This window comes from Phallusia mammillata, chromosome 5, assembly GCF_965637545.1.
Source record: "Phallusia mammillata chromosome 5, kaPhaMamm4.hap1.1, whole genome shotgun sequence".
Taxonomy (NCBI): Eukaryota; Metazoa; Chordata; class Ascidiacea; order Phlebobranchia; family Ascidiidae; genus Phallusia; species Phallusia mammillata.
In genome coordinates this window covers 23,608,561-23,628,740 of record NC_137256.1, presented here as the reverse complement: position 1 = coordinate 23,628,740, position 20,180 = coordinate 23,608,561, and the positions used below count along the sequence as shown (strand labels likewise).

At 37.2% G+C, this 20,180-nt stretch overlaps 3 protein-coding genes and 1 long non-coding RNA gene across 7 annotated transcripts; 3 read left to right on the top strand and 1 right to left on the bottom strand.

Annotated features, from left to right (window-relative positions):
* Positions 1 to 466: 466 nt before the first annotated feature.
* LOC145227600 (uncharacterized) lies at positions 467 to 4,922 on the top strand. Of its 3 annotated transcripts, XM_080092467.1 has the most exons (8): positions 467 to 1,021; positions 1,257 to 1,370; positions 2,070 to 2,228; positions 2,755 to 2,900; positions 3,257 to 3,457; positions 4,139 to 4,302; positions 4,372 to 4,512; positions 4,631 to 4,922. In XM_080092467.1, exons 1-8 carry the CDS (start codon positions 941 to 943, stop codon positions 4,741 to 4,743), a joined length of 1,119 nt encoding a protein of 372 aa, XP_079948593.1. In that variant the 5' UTR covers positions 467 to 940; the 3' UTR covers positions 4,744 to 4,922. The 3 variants fall into 3 exon arrangements, with proteins under 3 accessions (XP_079948593.1, XP_079948594.1, XP_079948595.1); XM_080092468.1 differs by lacking the exons at positions 467 to 1,021; positions 1,257 to 1,370 and adding an exon at positions 1,606 to 1,696; XM_080092469.1 differs by lacking the exons at positions 467 to 1,021; positions 1,257 to 1,370 and adding an exon at positions 1,707 to 1,932.
* Positions 4,923 to 5,303: 381 nt separating this feature from the next.
* Positions 5,304 to 6,072, top strand: LOC145227604 (uncharacterized). Its single transcript, XM_080092472.1, has 3 exons — positions 5,304 to 5,560; positions 5,797 to 5,910; positions 5,979 to 6,072. Exons 1-3 carry the CDS (start codon positions 5,480 to 5,482, stop codon positions 5,991 to 5,993), a joined length of 210 nt encoding a protein of 69 aa, XP_079948598.1. The 5' UTR covers positions 5,304 to 5,479; the 3' UTR covers positions 5,994 to 6,072.
* A 48-nt stretch (positions 6,073 to 6,120) lies between these two features.
* LOC145227606 (uncharacterized) lies at positions 6,121 to 6,971 on the bottom strand. Of its 2 annotated transcripts, none has more exons than XR_013859936.1 (3): positions 6,831 to 6,971; positions 6,665 to 6,767; positions 6,121 to 6,605 (listed from the first exon to the last, which is right to left on the bottom strand). It is a non-coding gene; the product is annotated as an uncharacterized LOC145227606 (long non-coding RNA). The 2 variants fall into 2 exon arrangements; XR_013859935.1 differs by having other exon boundaries at positions 6,500 to 6,564; positions 6,827 to 6,856.
* A 7,423-nt stretch (positions 6,972 to 14,394) lies between these two features.
* On the top strand, positions 14,395 to 20,116 carry LOC145228566 (uncharacterized). Its single transcript, XM_080093651.1, has 5 exons — positions 14,395 to 14,455; positions 18,168 to 18,368; positions 18,518 to 18,666; positions 18,736 to 18,876; positions 19,362 to 20,116. Exons 2-5 carry the CDS (start codon positions 18,259 to 18,261, stop codon positions 19,472 to 19,474), a joined length of 513 nt encoding a protein of 170 aa, XP_079949777.1. The 5' UTR covers positions 14,395 to 14,455; positions 18,168 to 18,258; the 3' UTR covers positions 19,475 to 20,116.
* Positions 20,117 to 20,180: the final 64 nt, after the last annotated feature.

The window sequence follows — 20,180 nt, the reverse complement described above, 5'->3', positions numbered from 1 at the left end:
TACAGCACATAGCATCGGGTATCGGCGCCGATACAGTATTATCGGCAGGGTTGCCATACCGTCCTTACTTCTAAGATTTGTCCTTATTTTGAAGGGCTATGTCTTAGAAAAGTTCATTGTCCTTATTTCTAAGAAATGACCTTATTTTTGACTTGGGTCCTTCTTTTGTCTTATTTTCAACAATTACAAGTCAAAACCATGCTACTAGTAAACGTAAACCTAGACGTTAGCTGTCGTGAGATACGCAAGGTGTTTCCTACGAACAAGGAGTTGCTAAAACAGATTGTTTCTAGCCAAAATATGGCATACTATATGTCATAGCTCGTATAAATGCAAAGATTTGTTAAAAAACGTTTTTCGTTTCGTAATAAAATTTACAAAGTTCTTCTTTTACCAACGACCAGCCAGTATTGATGCCCCGTAGCGTATCCAAAAACAACTAGTGTCTTGATTTTACAATGGTCTAATAGTTGTCACGCATATTTTGTCGAACATTTCACAAGAAATCGTGTTTCTATTGAGGTAGACAAGAGACGTAATACCTAATACGGTCTGTATAAATTTTCTGGCAGAAATCTTTGTGCTAAACGTGCCCGCAAAGCAATTATTTTGAGGCTAAACGTACTAATAACATGGGAGTCGGAAAAGATGAACAGTGCCTACTGTACGTTTCAACACAAAAAATTGTCTTTTTAGCAAACGACCAGAACGAAAGAAAAAAAAAGAAGGGTCCGTCTGTTTTGCTTTCAAGCGAGGACGAAAGTAAAAAAAATTTTTTAAGTCAATGTCAAGCTTAAACTGCTGCAACTAACCCACGGAGATGCGTTTTGTTGTGTGACAAAAAAGTGATTAACAACTCATTGGAGGAAAAAAACAGAAAAAAATTGCCCAATTTTGTAAGCTGCTGGATCAAAATTTGTTATTTTTAACTGGCAGTATCATGGAGTTCCGCAAAGTGTCTGATTATCATCCACCGAAATTTGCGTCTAATCTTGCATTTGTGCCAAGAAAACGAGTTAAGGTAACGTTTTTAGCGTGTGGATTACATTTAAGTATGTTATTTTGTAAATCACATACAAGAGACAGATGCAGGGTTAGAACCAACAACCAATTGCAAACTTACAGCAAATTCGGAAACATTTTTGCCATCAGAACAAATTTTTCGCTGTAAAATGCTTTTTCATCAGCTACATATTAAGGCTTTGCATGTTGCAGACTTAATGTTTTAAAACTTGATTAAAGAGATTTAATTTTAGTTGGCAACTTTACCAACACCGCTTCACAAATGGAATCTGCCAGGAGTACCCGATGGTTTTCAGTTGTACATAAAAAGAGACGATTTGGCTGGATTTTTTTTGAGTGGGAACAAAGTGAGTATTTTGTAATCGTTTTGGTACGGAACGTTTAATAAACTGCTTAAAACTTTCATTGATGGTAGGTACAGACATGCAGATGTGTCATATGTTTCGATAGACACACCAACCCAAGTGTATAACCTTCCCAAAAGTAATGCTTTCTAAAAATTAATTACAATTGTTCAACGATAAAACTTAACCAGTTTTGCACCACTGCGCACGTATCTGCTCTTGAGAATCGCCAGACATTACCTTAAAGGATTTTTTGACTGCGTTCGCGTTTATGCAATGTTATGTCAAGCGTGACGTCCGTTACGCCTCGATGCAATTGGTCGATTTTGGTGGGTACTGGGTTACTCAAGTTTTTCTCTGATACTTGTACAAGTAAAAGTTGTACAAATACTCGTTTTTAGTCAGTTTTGTTCATGTTTGACATATTTGGCGGCGTGTGATTCCAAACCATCAGCCTTTCACGTACTTCTATTTAAAAATGCATAATTAACAACTATCCATTTGTGTTTGTAACGACTAACGACCAATGCGTGGGGTACATGGGGTGAAAACAACTAAAGAAAATGTGAGCACATGAAGACGCAGTGTAAGAAATGTTCTAAATATCTACGTTTTTTTATTTCTACCAAGACTTTCAGTTCTTTGTGCAGTTTCAACTGCAAAATATGCTCTTGTGCATTTAATTTTGCAGTTGTTTTGTAGATACGGAAACTGGAGTTTTTGCTGGCAGATGCATTGGACAAGGGATGTGGGTCTGTTATAACTTGTGGCAGTTTCCAGTCAAACCACTGCAGGGCAACTGCTGTGGCCGCAGCACAACTTGGACTGGATTGCCATTTGTTGTTACAGAGCAAAACCATGGTAACATAAACAGTGATGTTTGTTTATGTCATGTTTATGTCATTAACACAGTTTAGGAATTAAATTTTATGATACTATTTAACAGATTTGTACATACGCTATTGCTTTTATATAAGATCGTGCACTGTACTAGTCACATTCAGTGTTATTTACTCTGATGAAGGCGTAAAACGTCAGAATAAAAATACATTTGCCAGAAGAGCTCTATAAAGCTTAACATATTTTTCTTTGTGTTAAATCTAGAATAAATGCATTTTGGAAGTGTTTAAATCAGGGGTCGGCAACCTTTTTTGTACTGCGGACCGGTTTGAAACTGAAATTTTTATCACGGTATTTAAAAACTAAAAATGTTCAGCACTGAAAACTAATTACAATTATTACAACTTTGATACAATGTGAACCTTCAGAAATTTTTCTGCGGCCCGGTAACGAACCGGTGGTTGCCGACCACTGGTTTAAATGATATATTTCTTGCCTACTGTAACTATTGCTTGTATTCAAACAGCACATACATTGTATTCAACAGACGGTATCTGTGAAAGGTACAAAAGAACTCACAACAAATCCTGGTAACCTTTTGCCATCTATTTTTTGTGGAAGTCAGCTATATTTTGTTCCTGTTGATGAACTTGACTTTAAAGAAAGAGAAGAAAAACTGGCCAAAAGCATCGAGTAAGTTCTACTACACTGTAATCATACCACACTGCATGCAGTTGAATCTGGTTAATAGCTCTAATATCAATCTTTGGAAATAGAGTAGAGTGGGAATTTTTTTGCAACAAGAAATATTTTTTGTAAAGCATCGATCAGGTCAACAAATGATAAGCTGCAGACAGTTTTGACTCATAAGATCTTATCAGTGCAGCCGTGGCAAAAATCGAATGTTTAATCAAAGAGAACCATCTGTATGCAAAAATGTACATTTCAAACCAAAAATTATTCTCTAAATTTTTTTTAGCTTCCTTCAGGGGCTTCTCTCTGATATTTTGGGGCGTGCCTGTGTTTAATTGTTTATGGTTTTGTTTCAGACATTCCACAGGCAAACCAGCCTACCGAATTCCTGTGGGTGGAACAAATTCGATTGGTGTTTTTGGTTACATTGAGGCTTGGAATGAATTAATGAGCCAAGACGGTTTTGATAAGATTGATGATATATTTGTGGCTACTGGTAGTGGCGGCACTTTGCTTGGACTGTGCATTGGAAATTACTTGACTGGACAAAAGATTAAGTAAGGAAATAATGGAAATAAAGGACATGATTTTGGGTTATTTGAACTTTTACAACCTAAACATCTTTATTGTAAACCAGGGCTTCTCAAACTGTTGATCATTACCCCAATTGGGGTCTGTAAAGGTTATACCAGGGGTGCACAACCTTGCGGTCGTACAGAGATGAGTTTGTGCGGCCGTGAACATGTTTATTAGAATATATGTACTGGCGGCCGTGCTGTAAATAAAAACTCTTTTGCCATAAATTTTGATTTTCTAACTGCTCTAAACACATTTTGTGGAACTTAGAAGAGTATTACCAGCTTAGTAGCCATATGTGCCAGACTTTTTATGCCTATCGTGTGCAAACAATATTTTAGGTGCCATCAGATAGTATATATATATAGTACATATATATATATAATATATAAGTATTTTTTTACATCAGTAATTTTGAAACACAAGCAAGCAGGCAATAAGTGGCAGCTGGTGAAATATAGATCTTTGATGCAGCCGTCATACCAAAATGGTTGTGCACCTCTGGGCTATACCCATCAAGGGATCGCGTGGAAATTTCTGTTTTAAAGTGGGGTCGCAGAGCAAGATAGTGTGAGTAGCCCTGTTGTAAACAATAAGTTGTGCAAGTAGACTGTCTATGCCTGGTAAAAAAAGTCATTTGTGACAATTTTTTTTACACAAAGACTTCATGGAATAAGTGTGGGCTTTGTAAAGGATTATTATCATGACCATGCCAATGTGATTTTGCGTGAACTTAATGTCACTGAGAAGAGATCAGAGGAATTAGTTGATATTACTGATGATCACCTTGGAGGAGGATATAGAAAAACCATGTTGGATGACCATTGTAAGTAATTTCACAGAAAATCCAAAACAAAAGGGTGAAGGTACTGGTTTATCACAAACTGATTTATAGACTTTCTGCAAGAAGTTGCCAGTTCCACGGGAATATTTTGTGATCCTGTTTATACCGGAAAAGCTCTAAAGGGAATGCTTGCAGAGATGAAAACAAACCCTTCCAGGTTTCAAGGAAAAAATGTCATGTTTATTGACACAGGTAAGATGAATTCAAACAATCAATTCAAATTGCCTTCCCTTTCACATGAATTACTGATTTGTGTTGCAAGAAGTCCTTGGAATGAAAAGCTTGAATAAAAAATGTGTTTCTTTTTCAGGTGGTACTATTGGTATGTATGATGGCTCACTGCAAACATGCTTGGATGGTACATTTACCAAGTTAGCACATACATGGGAAGACCCAAGTGATGATCCACAACCTATCAACTGATTTTTAAAGTCTCCTCTTATTGCTCAGTTACTAACAATAGTAGCACTTTAGATACTAAAACTAGTGTCACAAAATTTGCTGCTGAAATGGTTTAAATGGCATTGTAGTGGTGTGGTGAAATTTCTAAAATGGTTGTCAACTAAATTTGCAAAATACTACAACAAACACAGAAATTTTAATGGGAGTTAAAGGGGATTAAAGAAGGTAAAATTTATTTATTAGTATTAAACTAGTTTTGTTAACCAATTTCTGGGGCAACATAAAAGAACCCAAGTTGTGCTGTCTATAGCCACGTTTAGATTTTATTATGCAGGAGTACTTTAACTATTTCAAATCAGCATTTTGCTTCCGTTTGCAAAGCACTGTATTGGTTGAAAGTCAATCCAAGGTGACCCCAGTTAATCCATTGTAACGTTATACGCGCAGTTGGACGCCAAGTGGCCTGGATTGGCATGCATTGTTTATTGAGATGTGTGACAAGCATCAATGCGTTACGCACAAAATAGCGCACATTGCTATTCACAGTTTTGTCTGAAATTGCAAGATTGCACCTTGTTTGTTTTGCTTTCAAGCGTGGATGATGTCAAGCTTAAACTGCTGCAACTAACCCACGGAGATGCGTTTTGTTGTGTGACAAAAAAGTGATCAACAACTCATTGGAGGAAAAAATCAGAAAAAAATTGCCCAATTTTGTAAGCTGCTGGATCAAAATTTGTTATTTTTAACTGGCAGTATCATGGAGTTCCGCAAAGTGTCTGATTATCATCCACCGAAATTTGCGTCTAATCTTGCATTTGTGCCAAGCAAACGAGTTAAGGTAATGTTTCTAGCGTGTGGATAACATTTAAGTATGTTATTTTGTAAATCACATACAAGAGACAGATGCAGGGTTAGAACCAACAACCCAATTGCAAACTTGCAGGAATTCCGGAAACATTTTTGCCATCTGAACAAATTTTTCGCTGTAAAATACTTTTTCAGCAGCTACATATTAAGGCTTTGCATGTTGCAGACTTAGAGCTTTAAAACTTGATTAAAGAGATTTAATTTTAGTTGGCAACTTTACCAACACCGCTTCACAAATGGAATCTGCCAGGAGTACCCGATGGTTTTCAGTTGTATATAAAAAGAGACGATTTGGCTGGATTTTTTTTGAGTGGGAACAAAGTGAGTATTTTGTAATCGTTTTGGTACGGAACGTTTAATAAACTTCTTAAAACTTTCATTGATGGTAGGTACAGACCGCGTAACGTTTGGCGCGACGTTGACCCTTCACACCGGCAGTGCGGTTGCCGTCGACTACTTTTGTTGCTAAGAAAACTGGGTCAACGTGCTCGACATATTGAGTGTTTCTACGTCTTGAGAAAGTTGATACGAAATTCTGTTTAGTTTATATTGTGACAAAATATGATGTTGATCGTCATCCCACTGTAAAATGTTTCCAAAAACAATTGCAACAGCAATATTGGATTTAGTTTACTTCTGTCATTGCTGTTGAAACACACTTTCCTGTTTTACAGACACTTTATGTTTCAAAGTTGGCAATATAGAAGCAATAACATAAATGAACACAATTTAGAAAACACAAGATTGCATAAATGCAAAGAAAACAATCATATAACAACACATAAAAAAGCTTAAATGTAAGAAGATGCATGTGCATAAACTTGCACATTGTTGCACAATCACAATGCTGCTAGATAGTGCCAAATGTGAGGAAAAAAGTGTATTCGTTGGCTTGTGGCATCTCTTTCTCTGAAGTTGTAACTTCACCATTTTGCAATGTGATGTTTGATGAGGTTTTCATAGGGAAATTCCTTTCTATGGTCAGACAAACATGTCACAAAATCATGTCTTAAACTCTGGAAACATATGAAACAGTTGATCAGCAGAAACTACATTTTTATTCAAGTATGCCAACCTGGAAATCCATACACAACATTTTCTTTTCTTGCCATGAAGTTTATTGAACAGGTACACTGGAGTTGCTGAATCAGTCATAGACATGTAGATTAGGAAAAGTTCTGCAACAAATCATAGTTGTTAAAGAAGCAATACATTTAGAATTTATACCAAAATTCACCTACACATAGGGTCATAAGCTCATATGAATAGTGTTCCCATCCTGGTAAGATTTCAACAGCAGCACCTCTCTTGTACCTTTCTTTTTGCAAAGTTGTGGTTACATAATTACAAAATTAATTCATAAAAAATGACCAGTTGACTACCCAAGAATCTTAAAGTTCTTGAAACCACTGGTAAAAATTTAAAAAACAATTAAAACAAGATAATTTGTACCAATACTATCAGTACTTCATTGACTCCATTATTATTTTTCTGGTAAAGAGCATTAAAACAATCCACCTACAAACAAAAAGACCGAAATCACGCAGAAATGTATCGTAAACAAGTCGAACATCGGCCGAATATCAAGTTTTTCATCCAGCAGTCTAGCGCGGCTGACGGAAAAGTTAAATCTGATTTAACTTTGCCGTCAGCCGCTTCAACCGAGAAAATTACGCCGTCACGGCAAGTCGCTGTCTGGTGTGAATACCCCGTCGCTTGCCGTCGAACGCAAAAACGCGTCGCTATCCGCCAACCGCGTCTGGTGTGAATCTTGCTTAAACTGTGAATTCATGTGCTTATACACAGCTTGTTGAAAATTCGATGGTTGAGTGCGTCTTTCAATTTATACTTAGTCAAGCGCGAATTCACTCTTACGCTTATCTTTGTGTACCAATTTGAGTTCAAATGAAAGTTAAACTACTTTAGCAGGGCAATACCTCTAAATGCATAAAACCAGTTACACACCACCATCTCCATCTTATATTGATAAATAAGTTAACACACGATATAACACACAAGGCAATAATGGCAGAATACCTGATTACATACACAATAAGAAAACAATCTACACAGGGCTTCAACAAAGGCATACCAAACTGTTAGTCTATGCTTCAGTCTCAATACAACCAATCCCAACCCTGAACATAAAACATCTGCCCCGACGCACGCAGCTAAGGCGATGCGTTATGCATGGTTCTTGTAAACACAACAAGCCTAAACGTCCTATATCCTGCCTTCTGTTGGCAAAACATACAGCGTGCAATTTAAAACGTGATCACATTTCGAAGGAAGCGCGGATTAGTCTTTATCTGTGTTACCATCACGGCATGTTGGATTATGCAACATAGACTAACCCTAAAATCTAAAACTAAGTTTAAATCAACGCATGACCGCCAACACATATACTTCCATATACATTTTTTTTCACGGGGTTCGAACCCAGGACTCTCCCGGGGACGAATCCCGATGAGGGTTTTTTATGTCTGTATATGGGTCAGGCGCGCCAGACCGTTCGGCCAAGTTCCTGCCCTTCCATATACATTTTTTTTTTGAGCATTGGAGTTTATTTAAAGCACTATTTAAAACTGTATGATACAGGCAAGTCACTGCGCAGCACAAAATTCAAGAGAATTTAACAGTACGACAGTCGGGAAGAACTTCCTACAACAGCAAAAGGGCTTGAAAACCCACGAAAAAATGTCTCGCGACAAAACTAATAAAGAAACAAGGAAACTCAGCCCACTCTTAAATTGTCATCGCCCAAACGGATTTCTTTAGTTATGGTTACACCTGAAATTGTAGCTGGAATGCTGCCAAACGCGACAGGGGAGGAGCTAAAAAAAGGTGTGAAGGGCGCAAAATGTGCCAACGGTCAAATTCCGATTTAGTGGAAAACAATGTACCAAGAAGCAATTAAACAGGTAAAAGGTAAACTGGACCTAACAAAAAGATGTGAAAAAGGATTATGGTGGAAAACATGAAAACCATACGTGAAATTAAGATAAACGCGTTTTCGGTATGAGCACACACAGAAGACAACTTATGACAAACAAACTTGACTAATTTCAAACAAGGTGATAACGACACAAAAATGATGGTAACAGTATTATAACTTCAGTAGGTTTGAACTTAGGATAAGCTCGTGGTTATTGTGAACCTGTTGTTTCCTCAGAAGGTGTCGGCTCGGGTGAAGGTTGTGGAAAATCTGTGAGTTCTATAGGCACACATTGCTTTTTTTTTATTTATTTATTTATTTATTTATTTTTTATTGGCGATAAAATATGGAAATGACAACATAGGAACACACAGTAGCGAACAAACACAAAGGCAATTAACGCAAGTGCGCATTCCACTTTAATTTATACTTAGACAGAGTATCATTTTTCACTGCTATGATTTTTTCGTTACATTGGCAACGTTTCACTTGGTACACAAACATGTCTACTTTTGGTTTTAGTTTTTGTAGTTTACATCTGTAGATGACAAATCTGGCGTTTAAAAGCATGCAATTCACAAGTTTCAAAAAATATTGATCATTTTTTTCATTATGAAGTCCAAACGTTTTTATACCATTATAACCACACGGTGTGTAAAAACGGTTGCCTATTGTACAACCCTTTGCATATTTCCGCTAATTCCTATCCCACATTTTTAATGATAATAAAATGCTTTTATTTCTGTCAAATATGCCTCTGAAACTTTCGACATAAAATTTAATGTCGTTTTCACGTTGTTGTTGTTCCGGGAATTCGAACTAAAAACTACAACAACGAAGCAAACAAAACGCTGATGTGGTGAACACCATTAATTTTATGCCGGTTTCTTACAATGCAGTAGTTTTTAGCATCACAGGGTAATTGGGGGTAGGGGTACCCCCTCACCCCTTACCCTACCCATTGAGCTTTCATAAAATTTTCTCGTACCCTCTGCCTACAATGGCCGAAGGAGGTAATACAATTGTAATGATAGGAATTAAAATCAGTGTATTTATAACTTACGTGTTGAATGCATGCATTAAAACATACTCTTATAAGTTCAACAATATTTACAGCACACCAACAATCAGTAAATTCAAATCAGTCAAAGACATATAACAAAGTAACTTGTTACGCGTTCTGCACAAATATGTCTAAAAGCGTATAATTTCACACTGCATGTCGTTATACCCCCTGCTTTGGTGCTTCGGACCCTATGGGGTACACGTACCCCTGGTTAAGAAGCCCTGGTCTAGTATATGACCTCTGAGTCTATAACAAGCCAATTTTTGTAACAGTATGGAGTTTTTGTAACAGTCAACAGTATCTAATCTAATGCCTTTGCCAAATCCAGAAAAAATCCGCAGGTGATGTTGCCATTATCACAAGCTAAAACAAGTTTGTCATTTATTTCGGCTATGGTCAAATCTTTGGAGTGTTTAGGTCTGAAGCCATTTTTGAACTTGCAGATAAGTTTGAATTTTTGCAGATAATCTGCCATTCTGTTGTAAATTAATCGTTACAACATTTTTGGCACAGTTGGTAAGAAAGATATGGGTCTGTAATAGGATGTTTCCTGAGAATTTTCCCCTTTTAAAATAGATATGGCTTTTGCCAGTTTCAGGCAGTTTGGATTGGAATTTACGCATTCATTGAATGTGTCACATAGCAGAGGTGCTGCAATAACTTCCTTTCATTCAATGCTGATATGATGTTGTACACCTCACTGGTGTCTATGAGTGGAATTTGACGCGAAAACGTATATGGAAGGCCGGAACTTGACCGAATGGTCTGGCGCGCCTGACCCATATACAGACATAAAAAACCCTGATCGGGATTCGTCCCCGGGAGAGTCCTGGGTTCGAACCCCGTGAAAAAAAAATGTATATGGAAGTATATGTGTTGGCGGTCATGCGTTGATTTAAACTTAGTTTTAGATTTTAGGGTTAGTCTATGTTGCATAATCCAACATGCCGTGATGGTAACACAGATAAAGACTAATCCGCGCTTCCTTCGAAATGTGATCACGTTTTAATTTGCACGCTGTATGTTTTGCCAACAGAAGGCAGGATATAGGACGTTTAGGCTTGTTGTGTTTACAAGAATCACGCATAACGAATCGCCTTAGCTGCGTGCGTCGGGGCAGATGTTTTATGTTCAGGGTTGGGATTGGTTGTATTGAGACTGAAGCATAGACTAACAGTTTGGTATGCCTTTGTTGAAGCCCTGTGTAGATTGTTTTCTTATTGTGTATGTAATCAGGTATTCTGCCATTATTGCCTTGTGTGTTATATCGTGTGTTAACTTATTTATCAATATAAGATGGAGATGGTGGTGTGTAACTGGTTTTATGCATTTAGAGGTATTGCCCTGCTAAAGTAGTTTAACTTTCATTTGAACTCAAATTGGTACACAAAGATCCATAAGCGTAAGAGTGAATTCGCGTTTGACTAAGTATAAATTGAAAGACGCGCTCAACCATCGAATTTTCAACAAGCTGTGTATAAGCACATGAATTCACAGTTTACAGTTTTGCTTTATGTGTCCAAAGTTCGCTGGTTACCTCAAGGGTTGGCTCGGCATTTTTTACAAGAACCAAATCAACCAAATCGCTAAATTTGCGCTTGAGATTCTTACACCATTCGTGATCACTTACATGTGTGAGCATGCATTTTCTGATGGTTGACGTGAAAACGAAAAGTAGGATTAGGCTTGCATGTGAAAGTGACCTTTGGGGTTGGCCTTTCGAAAACAAAGCCAAAATTCGCTAGGATTGTCGATTGAAAGCCACAACAAAAGAGGCATCAAGTTTCGTTTAACTTTCCTTTAACTTACCTTCTGTTTCGTCTCAAATTTCGTTTGTTACAATTAATGTCGTTTTTTTGGTTTGCAAATGTGTACCGTGTTGCTGGGGTTCGAAGACGTTGGGTTTCGGTATATTAAAAAAGGTTAAGAACCACTGTAATAGAGAGATCTCGGTAGCAATACGTGACAGATTTTTGTACGCTATTGTGTGTAAAAAGTACCCAATACTCAGGCAACACATAAATTAACAACTTATATGGCGTCACTAACAAATGAGATTGATAAACAAAGTGTACAGTTCAGTCTATGGATTACTTAGGTTTTAAATTAATCTGGAATTTCAGGCACAATGAAAGTGATATTGTGACATAAATCAAAATTCTTTGAATCACTAGATTATAAACAAAAACATTAAGACACTTGGTGGTCGTTTATAGGAACATGTAATACGGCTCTCAATAGCGAAATGGTTGTAGGCTACATTATGAGAAAAGAGACACATATAGCCTACATATGCGTTAAAAGCCATAACGTGTGCTAAAACGCTATGTGCTACTAAAATTTTCTGCGCGCTACCAAATCGCACCCCTGTCGTAAGATACAGAAACGTATAATTTGGGGCTGCGGTAACAAAAGTGTGGTAAGCCCTGCTAAACCTAGGGCCTAAGCCAGTGGTTCTCAACCTTTTTAAGCATGCGGCGCCGCGGCACACAGTTTGAGTTTCACTGGCCTAAGTCTATAAGTTATCATACCTTGTGTCATTTTTGTCTTAAAAATTATCAGGGTTTTGAAAGCTGACTGGTGGAAATTTGTTATTTTCAACTGGCAAATCTGGAATTGAAATTATCATGGAATTTCAGAAAGTTTCTGATTATCATCCACCAGAATTTGCATCTAATCTCGCATTTGTGCCAAGAAAACGAGTCAAGGTAACGTTTTTAGCATGTGGATAACGTTTAAGTATGTTATTTTGTAAATAACATACAAGAGACAGATGCAGGGTTAGAACCAACAACCTTGCAAACACACAACATTTTCGCTTACATTTTTGCCAATTAACGATTTTTTCTGCTCTCAATGTAATTTTTGCAGCCAGGTTCAGATATGTGTGTTGCAGTTGCAGTTTTTAAGACTCGATTTAATTTTAGTTGGCAACTTTACCAACACCGCTTCACAAATGGAATCTGCCAGGAGTACCCGATGATTTTCAGTTGTACATAAAAAGAGACGATTTGACTGGAAATTTTTTGAGTGGAAACAAAGTGAGTATTTTTTATTCGTGTTTGCGTACGAAATATTTAATTTAACTGACCTTTACAGTTGGTAGATATATTCATGCAGATGTGCCATTTGTTTTGTTTAAAACGTTCTTGAATTAAATTACTGATCTTAAACGACCAACTTCACCAGTTTTGCTACATTGCGCATGTAACTGCTCTTTATAACCGCATGGGTGATGTCCGCGGGAAAAAATACAGGGGAGGGCAAACTATCGCCACATCGCCGTTCGATAAACGGTATTTCAGAACAAAAACACTCATTCTTGCCAATCCCAATGTAGCAAAGTAGTGCAATTAACACAATATCAACTATTACTGAAATATGTGGTAGGTTGGCAAACTATTTTTAACGGAAGTATAGGATTTACATACACGAACCTTATCAGATGTAAAAACAGACACAGTGAAGGTATCACATAATGGTGTAGTGATCGGTTTCAACTGTATAGTGATCGGTTTATGTTAATGGTTATGCTAATGAGTCTCAAGGTTAACTTATAACCGAGTCACAAATTAAACACAATGCAACCACAAATTAACATACCGTATTTACTCGATTGTAAGCCGCCCTCGTTTATGAACAAAAATAATGTAAGCCGCCCTCGATTATAAGCCGCATGTTGAGGTGTTAAAAAATAATGTAAGCCACCCTCGATTGTAAGCCACCCTCGATTGTAAGCCGCACGCTGGAATTTTTGATACTATTGTTTCTTAATACATCTTCCTGTTGTTATATTGTGTAAATATTTGCCCATATCTGTTAGTTACGTTGATAACTGTACCCGACAGAACGTATATTAACGTATAATCTGTACATGCATACATGTTTTGAACCCCAAATAATTTAAAATGTTGGAATGTAGAAATAATTTCGGTACAAATTAAAACGGTCATGTCAAGCGTGACGTTTGTTTACGCCTCGATGCAGTTGGTAGGTTTTCGTTGGTGGAACTTGGCCGAATGGTCTGGCGCGCCTGACCCATATACAGACATAAAAAACCCTGATCGGGATTCGTCCCCGGGATAGTCCTGGGTTCGAACCCCGTGAAAAAAAAAACAAAAAAAAAAGAAACAAATCATTGGTAACTAATGCTACACGAATATTCGATTTTAGCAGAAAATGTTTTGCTAATGTTTTACACAGCAAGTTTATTTGACGGTGTATTCAATGGCTGTGTTTGATTCCAAACCGTCAGTCTTTAACCTTCTCTAAGAAATGCATAATTAACAACTAGCCTACACCAGTTTGTCAAAATTGCACTGACCCATCCATTTTAGCCAGTGGAGACAACAAAGGTAAAAAAATTAAATTAATGTTACCCCAGTGTAAGCAATGCAGTAAATATAAGCATTTCTTAATTTTTTTAGTTTTTGTCAAGGCGAAAATTTACCCCTGTGCATTTACGTAAATTGCAATTGTTTTGCAGATACGGAAACTAGAGTTTTTGCTGGCAGATGCATTGGACAAGGGATGTGGGTCAGTTATAGCTTGTGGCACTTACCGTTCAAACTGCTGCAGGGCAACTTCTGTGGCCACAGCACAACTTGGACTGGATTGCCATTTGTTATTACGAAGCAAAAACAAGGTGTGTTACATTGAAAAAATTAAGCTAGTTTGCTTCATATACGTAACTCATATGCATGGTACAGACGTTATCTGTAAAAGATACCAAGCAACTCACAACAGATCCTGGTAACCTTCTGCCATCTATTTTTTTGTGGAAGTCAACTATATTTCGTTCCATTTGATTCTGACTTTGAACTGGACTTCAGGGAAAGAGAAGAAAAACTGGCAAAACGCATTGAGTAAGTTTTTCTGCATTTGAATTGTTCCATTTACTGACAACTCTGGTTAGTATTACTACAATGAAAATATATACAGACAGATCTGAATAGCAGCAACTTCAATATGTATTTCACTAAAATGATAGGCTGCAAGTCAAGTCAAACTTTTATTTGCATTGACACTTTATCCAATTGCCATTGATGAACAGTTTCATAAAACAGCAAGGACACACAAAAAACATTGGTTATCGAGTCATGAGTCCTGCAGTGTGTAGCGGTTGCGACATAATTTGTGCAAACTTTGCAATATTTGTTTACCAAAATAGCTCGGTTTTGACTCGCTAGCTCAAAGGCTGCGAGGAAGTTAAAATGTATAGCAACCAAATCCCACTGTATTGACAAATCGTGTTCGGACTTTGTAATATTTCCTGTCGCAGTTAATTAGGATGCAGAGACGACTTTGTGATCTGGTGTTTGCGAGCTTTAACCGTATGTTTTGTCTCGTGCTGTGATTGGATGCTGCTTTGTGTGGGAATTGTGCAAGAGCCAATCGCAAGAGCACATGTGTACGATTTAACGCCTTTTTCCGGGTATATATAAAACCGCACTCGTTCATTTCGATCTCTTTCCTCTTCTACCATCTCTCTCTCTTCTCGTGAACAATAAACAAACGAACCGAAGTGCAAGACACGTGTGTGGAGTTTCCAGGACTCCGGTCCTGACAAGCCCAGGAGCTTGGGAGGTTAAAGACGGTGGTATACCTTCTTTAATTTGTAGTGACGCGGTTGTAACCTTGAGACTCATCACCGAACATTTATAGTGACTCGGTTTTATAGCTTGTACCGAGACAAACCGTATTTAACACTACAAAATTTGGTGCCCCGAGTGAGGAGAACAAAATTTGCTGTTTAACGAATGATAACTTGAGAAAAGCTCTAGTGATGTCAGCAAAGTTTACGACAAGCGACCAAAAGAATTACAAGTTTGCCGTCCAAATTTCTGGACTGTTTCTTTAAGCTAAGAATTTGTAAACATTTTACTTTTTGCAGAAAACTGTATTTTATGTGTTGTCATCAACGTCGAACGTTTGTTTTTGTTTCTCACCGTTTGGATCATGTTTCTATATCATCGTTCGATCAGTCACACCGCAGTGCGATGTCTTTTCTTAAACGAGGTGAGCAAATATTGAAGTGCTATTCTTGGCTGATTTGTTATTTGTATGCATTTTGTTTAACGAAAATAAATCTTTATACGCCTCATGTTACATCATATGCGCACAAAGAATTTTGTACCGGTCTTTGTAGACCCCATGCGCCTGACATTAAGAAACGCATAATCTAACCATAAAAAGAACCAAATCCAATAGGTGCTGTCCCCTAGCCAAACCACAGGAGTGTCCTTTTATGTCTTACTTGTTGCCTATCAAAATATAAAATATAAAAAGGAACAAAATATAAATATTGGCGACAGATTTTAGCGAATGCTTACCAACTCTGGCATTATGTCAGCCAGAGGTGCACACTTTACTTACCCTTTGCATTCAATAATATCACACGGGTCGCAATGCCATGTGCCAACACGTAGGCAACGTTGAGCACGAATTGCGACTTTTTAGATCCCTTCGAATAGTACGTCATGCGTCCACTCTGTGTACAACCGATAGGAATGATCACCCTACGACCGTAACAGAAGTGCGCATACAAATGAAGGGAACAATCTAACGAGACGTGATTTTCCTGGGAAACTGTATACCATATTGACATTTTTTTGCGCCCAGGAAATAAAAATAAACATTTAAAAAAAAATCTTATATCATTATACTACGAAATTTTACAGAAATTATATCTGTCGCCCAAATATCTTTACAAATATGCCAAATAGGCGTTGTTTTATTATTTCTTATTCATGCATGTTACGCCAATGGGGCGGTGTTATTACTTTTATTATTATTACATTACTACGCCAAGTGGGCGGTGATTACTTTCTTATTATTACAATACTACGCCAAGTGGGCGGTCTTTACAATGAACGAATGATTATCGAAGCTCGTAGTTTCTGAGCATGACTTGATACATGTACGTATTCTTTTTATTACTTTCCCACGAGGAATGAATGCTATGCGAATGATTACTTACATCAATATACTCCTGAGTACCATCTCAATTTTAAGGTTTAGTCTGAACATCGGCTAGCTTGGGGGCATACCTACATTAAATCACAACTTGATTTCGTGTTCTGCTTTATCAAACGTATTCAATTTTTGTACAAGTTTGTCGAGTTTAGTCAGCCAAGACTACCGCTTCAATTGCGAAGTTTATTGCCTGCCCAATTTTAACAAATAATAATGAATTCGATTCTCAGGCAATAAATGCGCTGCTCTACCGTGATTAAATGTTCTATTGTTACACATTAAAACTTATGTGTGAAATCAATGCCACTGTTATTTCGGTATACTGCTTGTTATTTTGTTGTTTCAGAAGCGACGTGACTTTCAACCGCTATTGTGATCAAGAGCAAAGGACATTCACATTCACCATACTGACAGACACCGAATTTCAGCAATTCAGATGTCTGAAGACTGGAGACAATCTATCTCCAGAAACAAAACGTTACGCTCGAAATGCGATAATCAAATTCGATAAATGGTGTGGTGTAAAATGAATGTTGTTTGTTCTTGAATGTATAAGTTTAAACGTTTTAATGCCTAATGCAGACAATACTGTATTTGTGATGTTACTTATGTATCGTTGTGTTGATACAGAAACTTCAAGAAATCAACAAATTTTCAATTGCATACTGTTTTCCGTTGTGTATGATATGTATTTTCTTGTGTGCCACTTTCATGCCCAATCCCGCAATGACCATATATTGCTCATTGCTCAAAAAAATGGCGGGGGGTATTTTGTAGCGGTTGCGACATAATTTGTGCAAACTTTGCAATATTTGTTTACCAAAATAGCTCGGTTTTGACTCGCTAGCTCAAAGGCTGCGAGGAAGTTAAAATGTATAGCAACCAAATCCCACTGTATTGACAAATCGTGTTCGGACTTTGTAATATTTCCTGTCGCAGTTAATTAGGATGCAGAGACGACTTTGTGATCTGGTGTTTGCGAGCTTTAACCGTATGTTTTGTCTCGTGCTGTGATTGGATGCTGCTTTGTGTGGGAATTGTGCAAGAGCCAATCGCAAGAGCACATGTGTACGATTTAACGCCTTTTTCCGGGTATATATAAAACCGCACTCGTTCATTTCGATCTCTTTCCTCTTCTACCATCTCTCTCTCTTCTCGTGAACAATAAACAAACGAACCGAAGTGCAAGACACGTGTGTGGAGTTTCCAGGACTCCGGTCCTGACAAGCCCAGGAGCTTGGGAGGTTAAAGACGGTGGTATACCTTCTTTAATTTGTAGTGACGCGGTTGTAACCTTGAGACTCATCACCGAACATTTATAGTGACTCGGTTTTATAGCTTGTACCGAGACAAACCGTATTTAACACTACAAGTGCACACTGTTTTCATATACAACGTTCATCAGTGCTTTATGACAAGAAAAAGGCTGTATTGGCTAATGTAACAATCTAATGACACTTCAGTTTGTTGGGAGTAACTGGTCGATGCCACAACTGGTCATATGTATATGAAAAAATTAACAGTTTTGAATGAGTTTGTATTCTACTAATAAAGTTTCTGTGTGCTTTCACCTATATTTTAGAGTTTATGGTTTTGTTTCAGACATTCCACAGGCAAACCAGCGTACTGTATTCCTAAAGGAGCAACAGACTCAACTGGTGTTTTTGGTTACATTGAGGCCTGGAATGAATTAATGAACCAAGAAGGTTTTGATAAGATTGATGATATATTTGTGGCTACTAGTACTGGTGGCACCTTGATTGGACTCTGCATTGGAAATTACTTGACTGGGCAAAAGATTAAGTAAGGAAATAAAATACATTATTTTGAGTTGTTGCTTACTTTGGAAGTTTTTAAATAAAACTAAAACACCTTGATTGTTAACGTTGAAGTTCGACAAGTAGACCGACTATATGTCAATGCCTGGTTTATTCTAAATTGTTTACACGCAGACTTCATGGAATGAGTGGTGTTTTTGACAAGGATTATTACCACGAACATGCCAATGTGATTTTGCGTGAACTTAATGTCACTGAGAAAAGATCAGAGGATTTAGTTGATATTATTGATGATCACAGAAAAAGCATGTTGGATGACCATTGTAAGTTATTTCACAGAAAATCCAAAGCAAAAGGGCCACTGTAATGTTTTATGACAAACTGATTAATAGACTTTCTGCAAGAAGTTGCCAGTTCCACGGGAATATTTTGTGATCCTGTTTATTCTGGAAAAGCTCTAAAGGGAATGCTTGCAGAGATGAAAACAAACCCTTCCAGGTTTCAAGGAAAAAATGTCATGTTCGTTGCAACAGGTAAAGTGAATTAAAACAGTCAGTTCAAATTGCCCTCCCTGGCACATGAATTACTGATTTGCGTGACAATAACAGAGTTCCCGCAGGTATGGAAAACCTGGAAAGGTTATGGAAATTAAATTTGTATTTTTAAGGCCTGGAAAAGTTTTGAAAAAAGCTAACTTTGGCAAGTTCTTAAAAAAGTATGGAATTTGACGCCTGTTTTGCCCTGAAAATGCCAGATAGAGATGGGAATTTCAAATTACGTAACGTTTGTATATTCGTTTCAAGTATGGTAAATTGGCTACATATACCAAAGCCTCTTTTCTAGTTTTACTATGGGAATTGCTCGATTTTTTTTTAATAAGGTTATGTAAAGGGATTTTTTTCTTGAAAAGTTTTGGAAAAGTCATGGAATTTATAAAGTTTAAACGAAAATTGCTTGGGAACCCTGCAATAAGTTCTTTGAATGAAAAACTTGAATAAAACATGTGTTTCTTTTTCAGGTGGTACTCTTGGTTTGTATGGTGGCGGATTGCAAACGTGCTTGGATAATACATTTACCAAGTTAGCACACACATGGGAAGACAAAATGGGTGATCCACAACCAATTAACTGATTTTTTGAAGTTTCCTTGTATTGCTTAGTTGCTAACAGTACGAGAATTTAAATATTAAAACCAGTTTGTCACAAAATTTGCCACTGAAATGGTTTAAATTACGATCCAGTTAAATTGTTATGCTAAGAAGCAGAAGTGAATAACCGAAACATGATTAAAAATAGGTTATCTTCGCTTGTGAACCGTAACAAATGTAAAGATTAAAATATTCAATCAACGGTGCAAAATTAAACGACGAAATCATCAGAACGACCGAAACACTTTACAACCAATTAACATATTTAAGCTGCCACCTGTCATGTACATATTTACGCTGCCATGTAGCATGTTTATTGCAACTATTGTCCTATCTTCTATGAATTGTTACTTTTTTAAGCTGCAAGGAAATTAGACGAATCTAATTACTGTCGATTACCATGCAGTCTATAAGCTATCGTAAAAGTGTGAAATTTTCTGTCTTAAAAAAAATCGACACCTTATTGCTTAACAAATTTGTCGTTCAACTGGTGTAATGCTAAACAAAATACTAATTGTTATTGCTCATCATGATACACTATGTTGCTTATCATGATCGTGGTACGTTTTTACTAACTTTAATAAAATCCTGACATTGATTGTGTCAATGTCAGTTGTTTGGTCTCATCAGCTGCAAGTTCTTGTTCGGCATAAACGATTAATATTTTATACAACAGTAAGCGAACCCCAA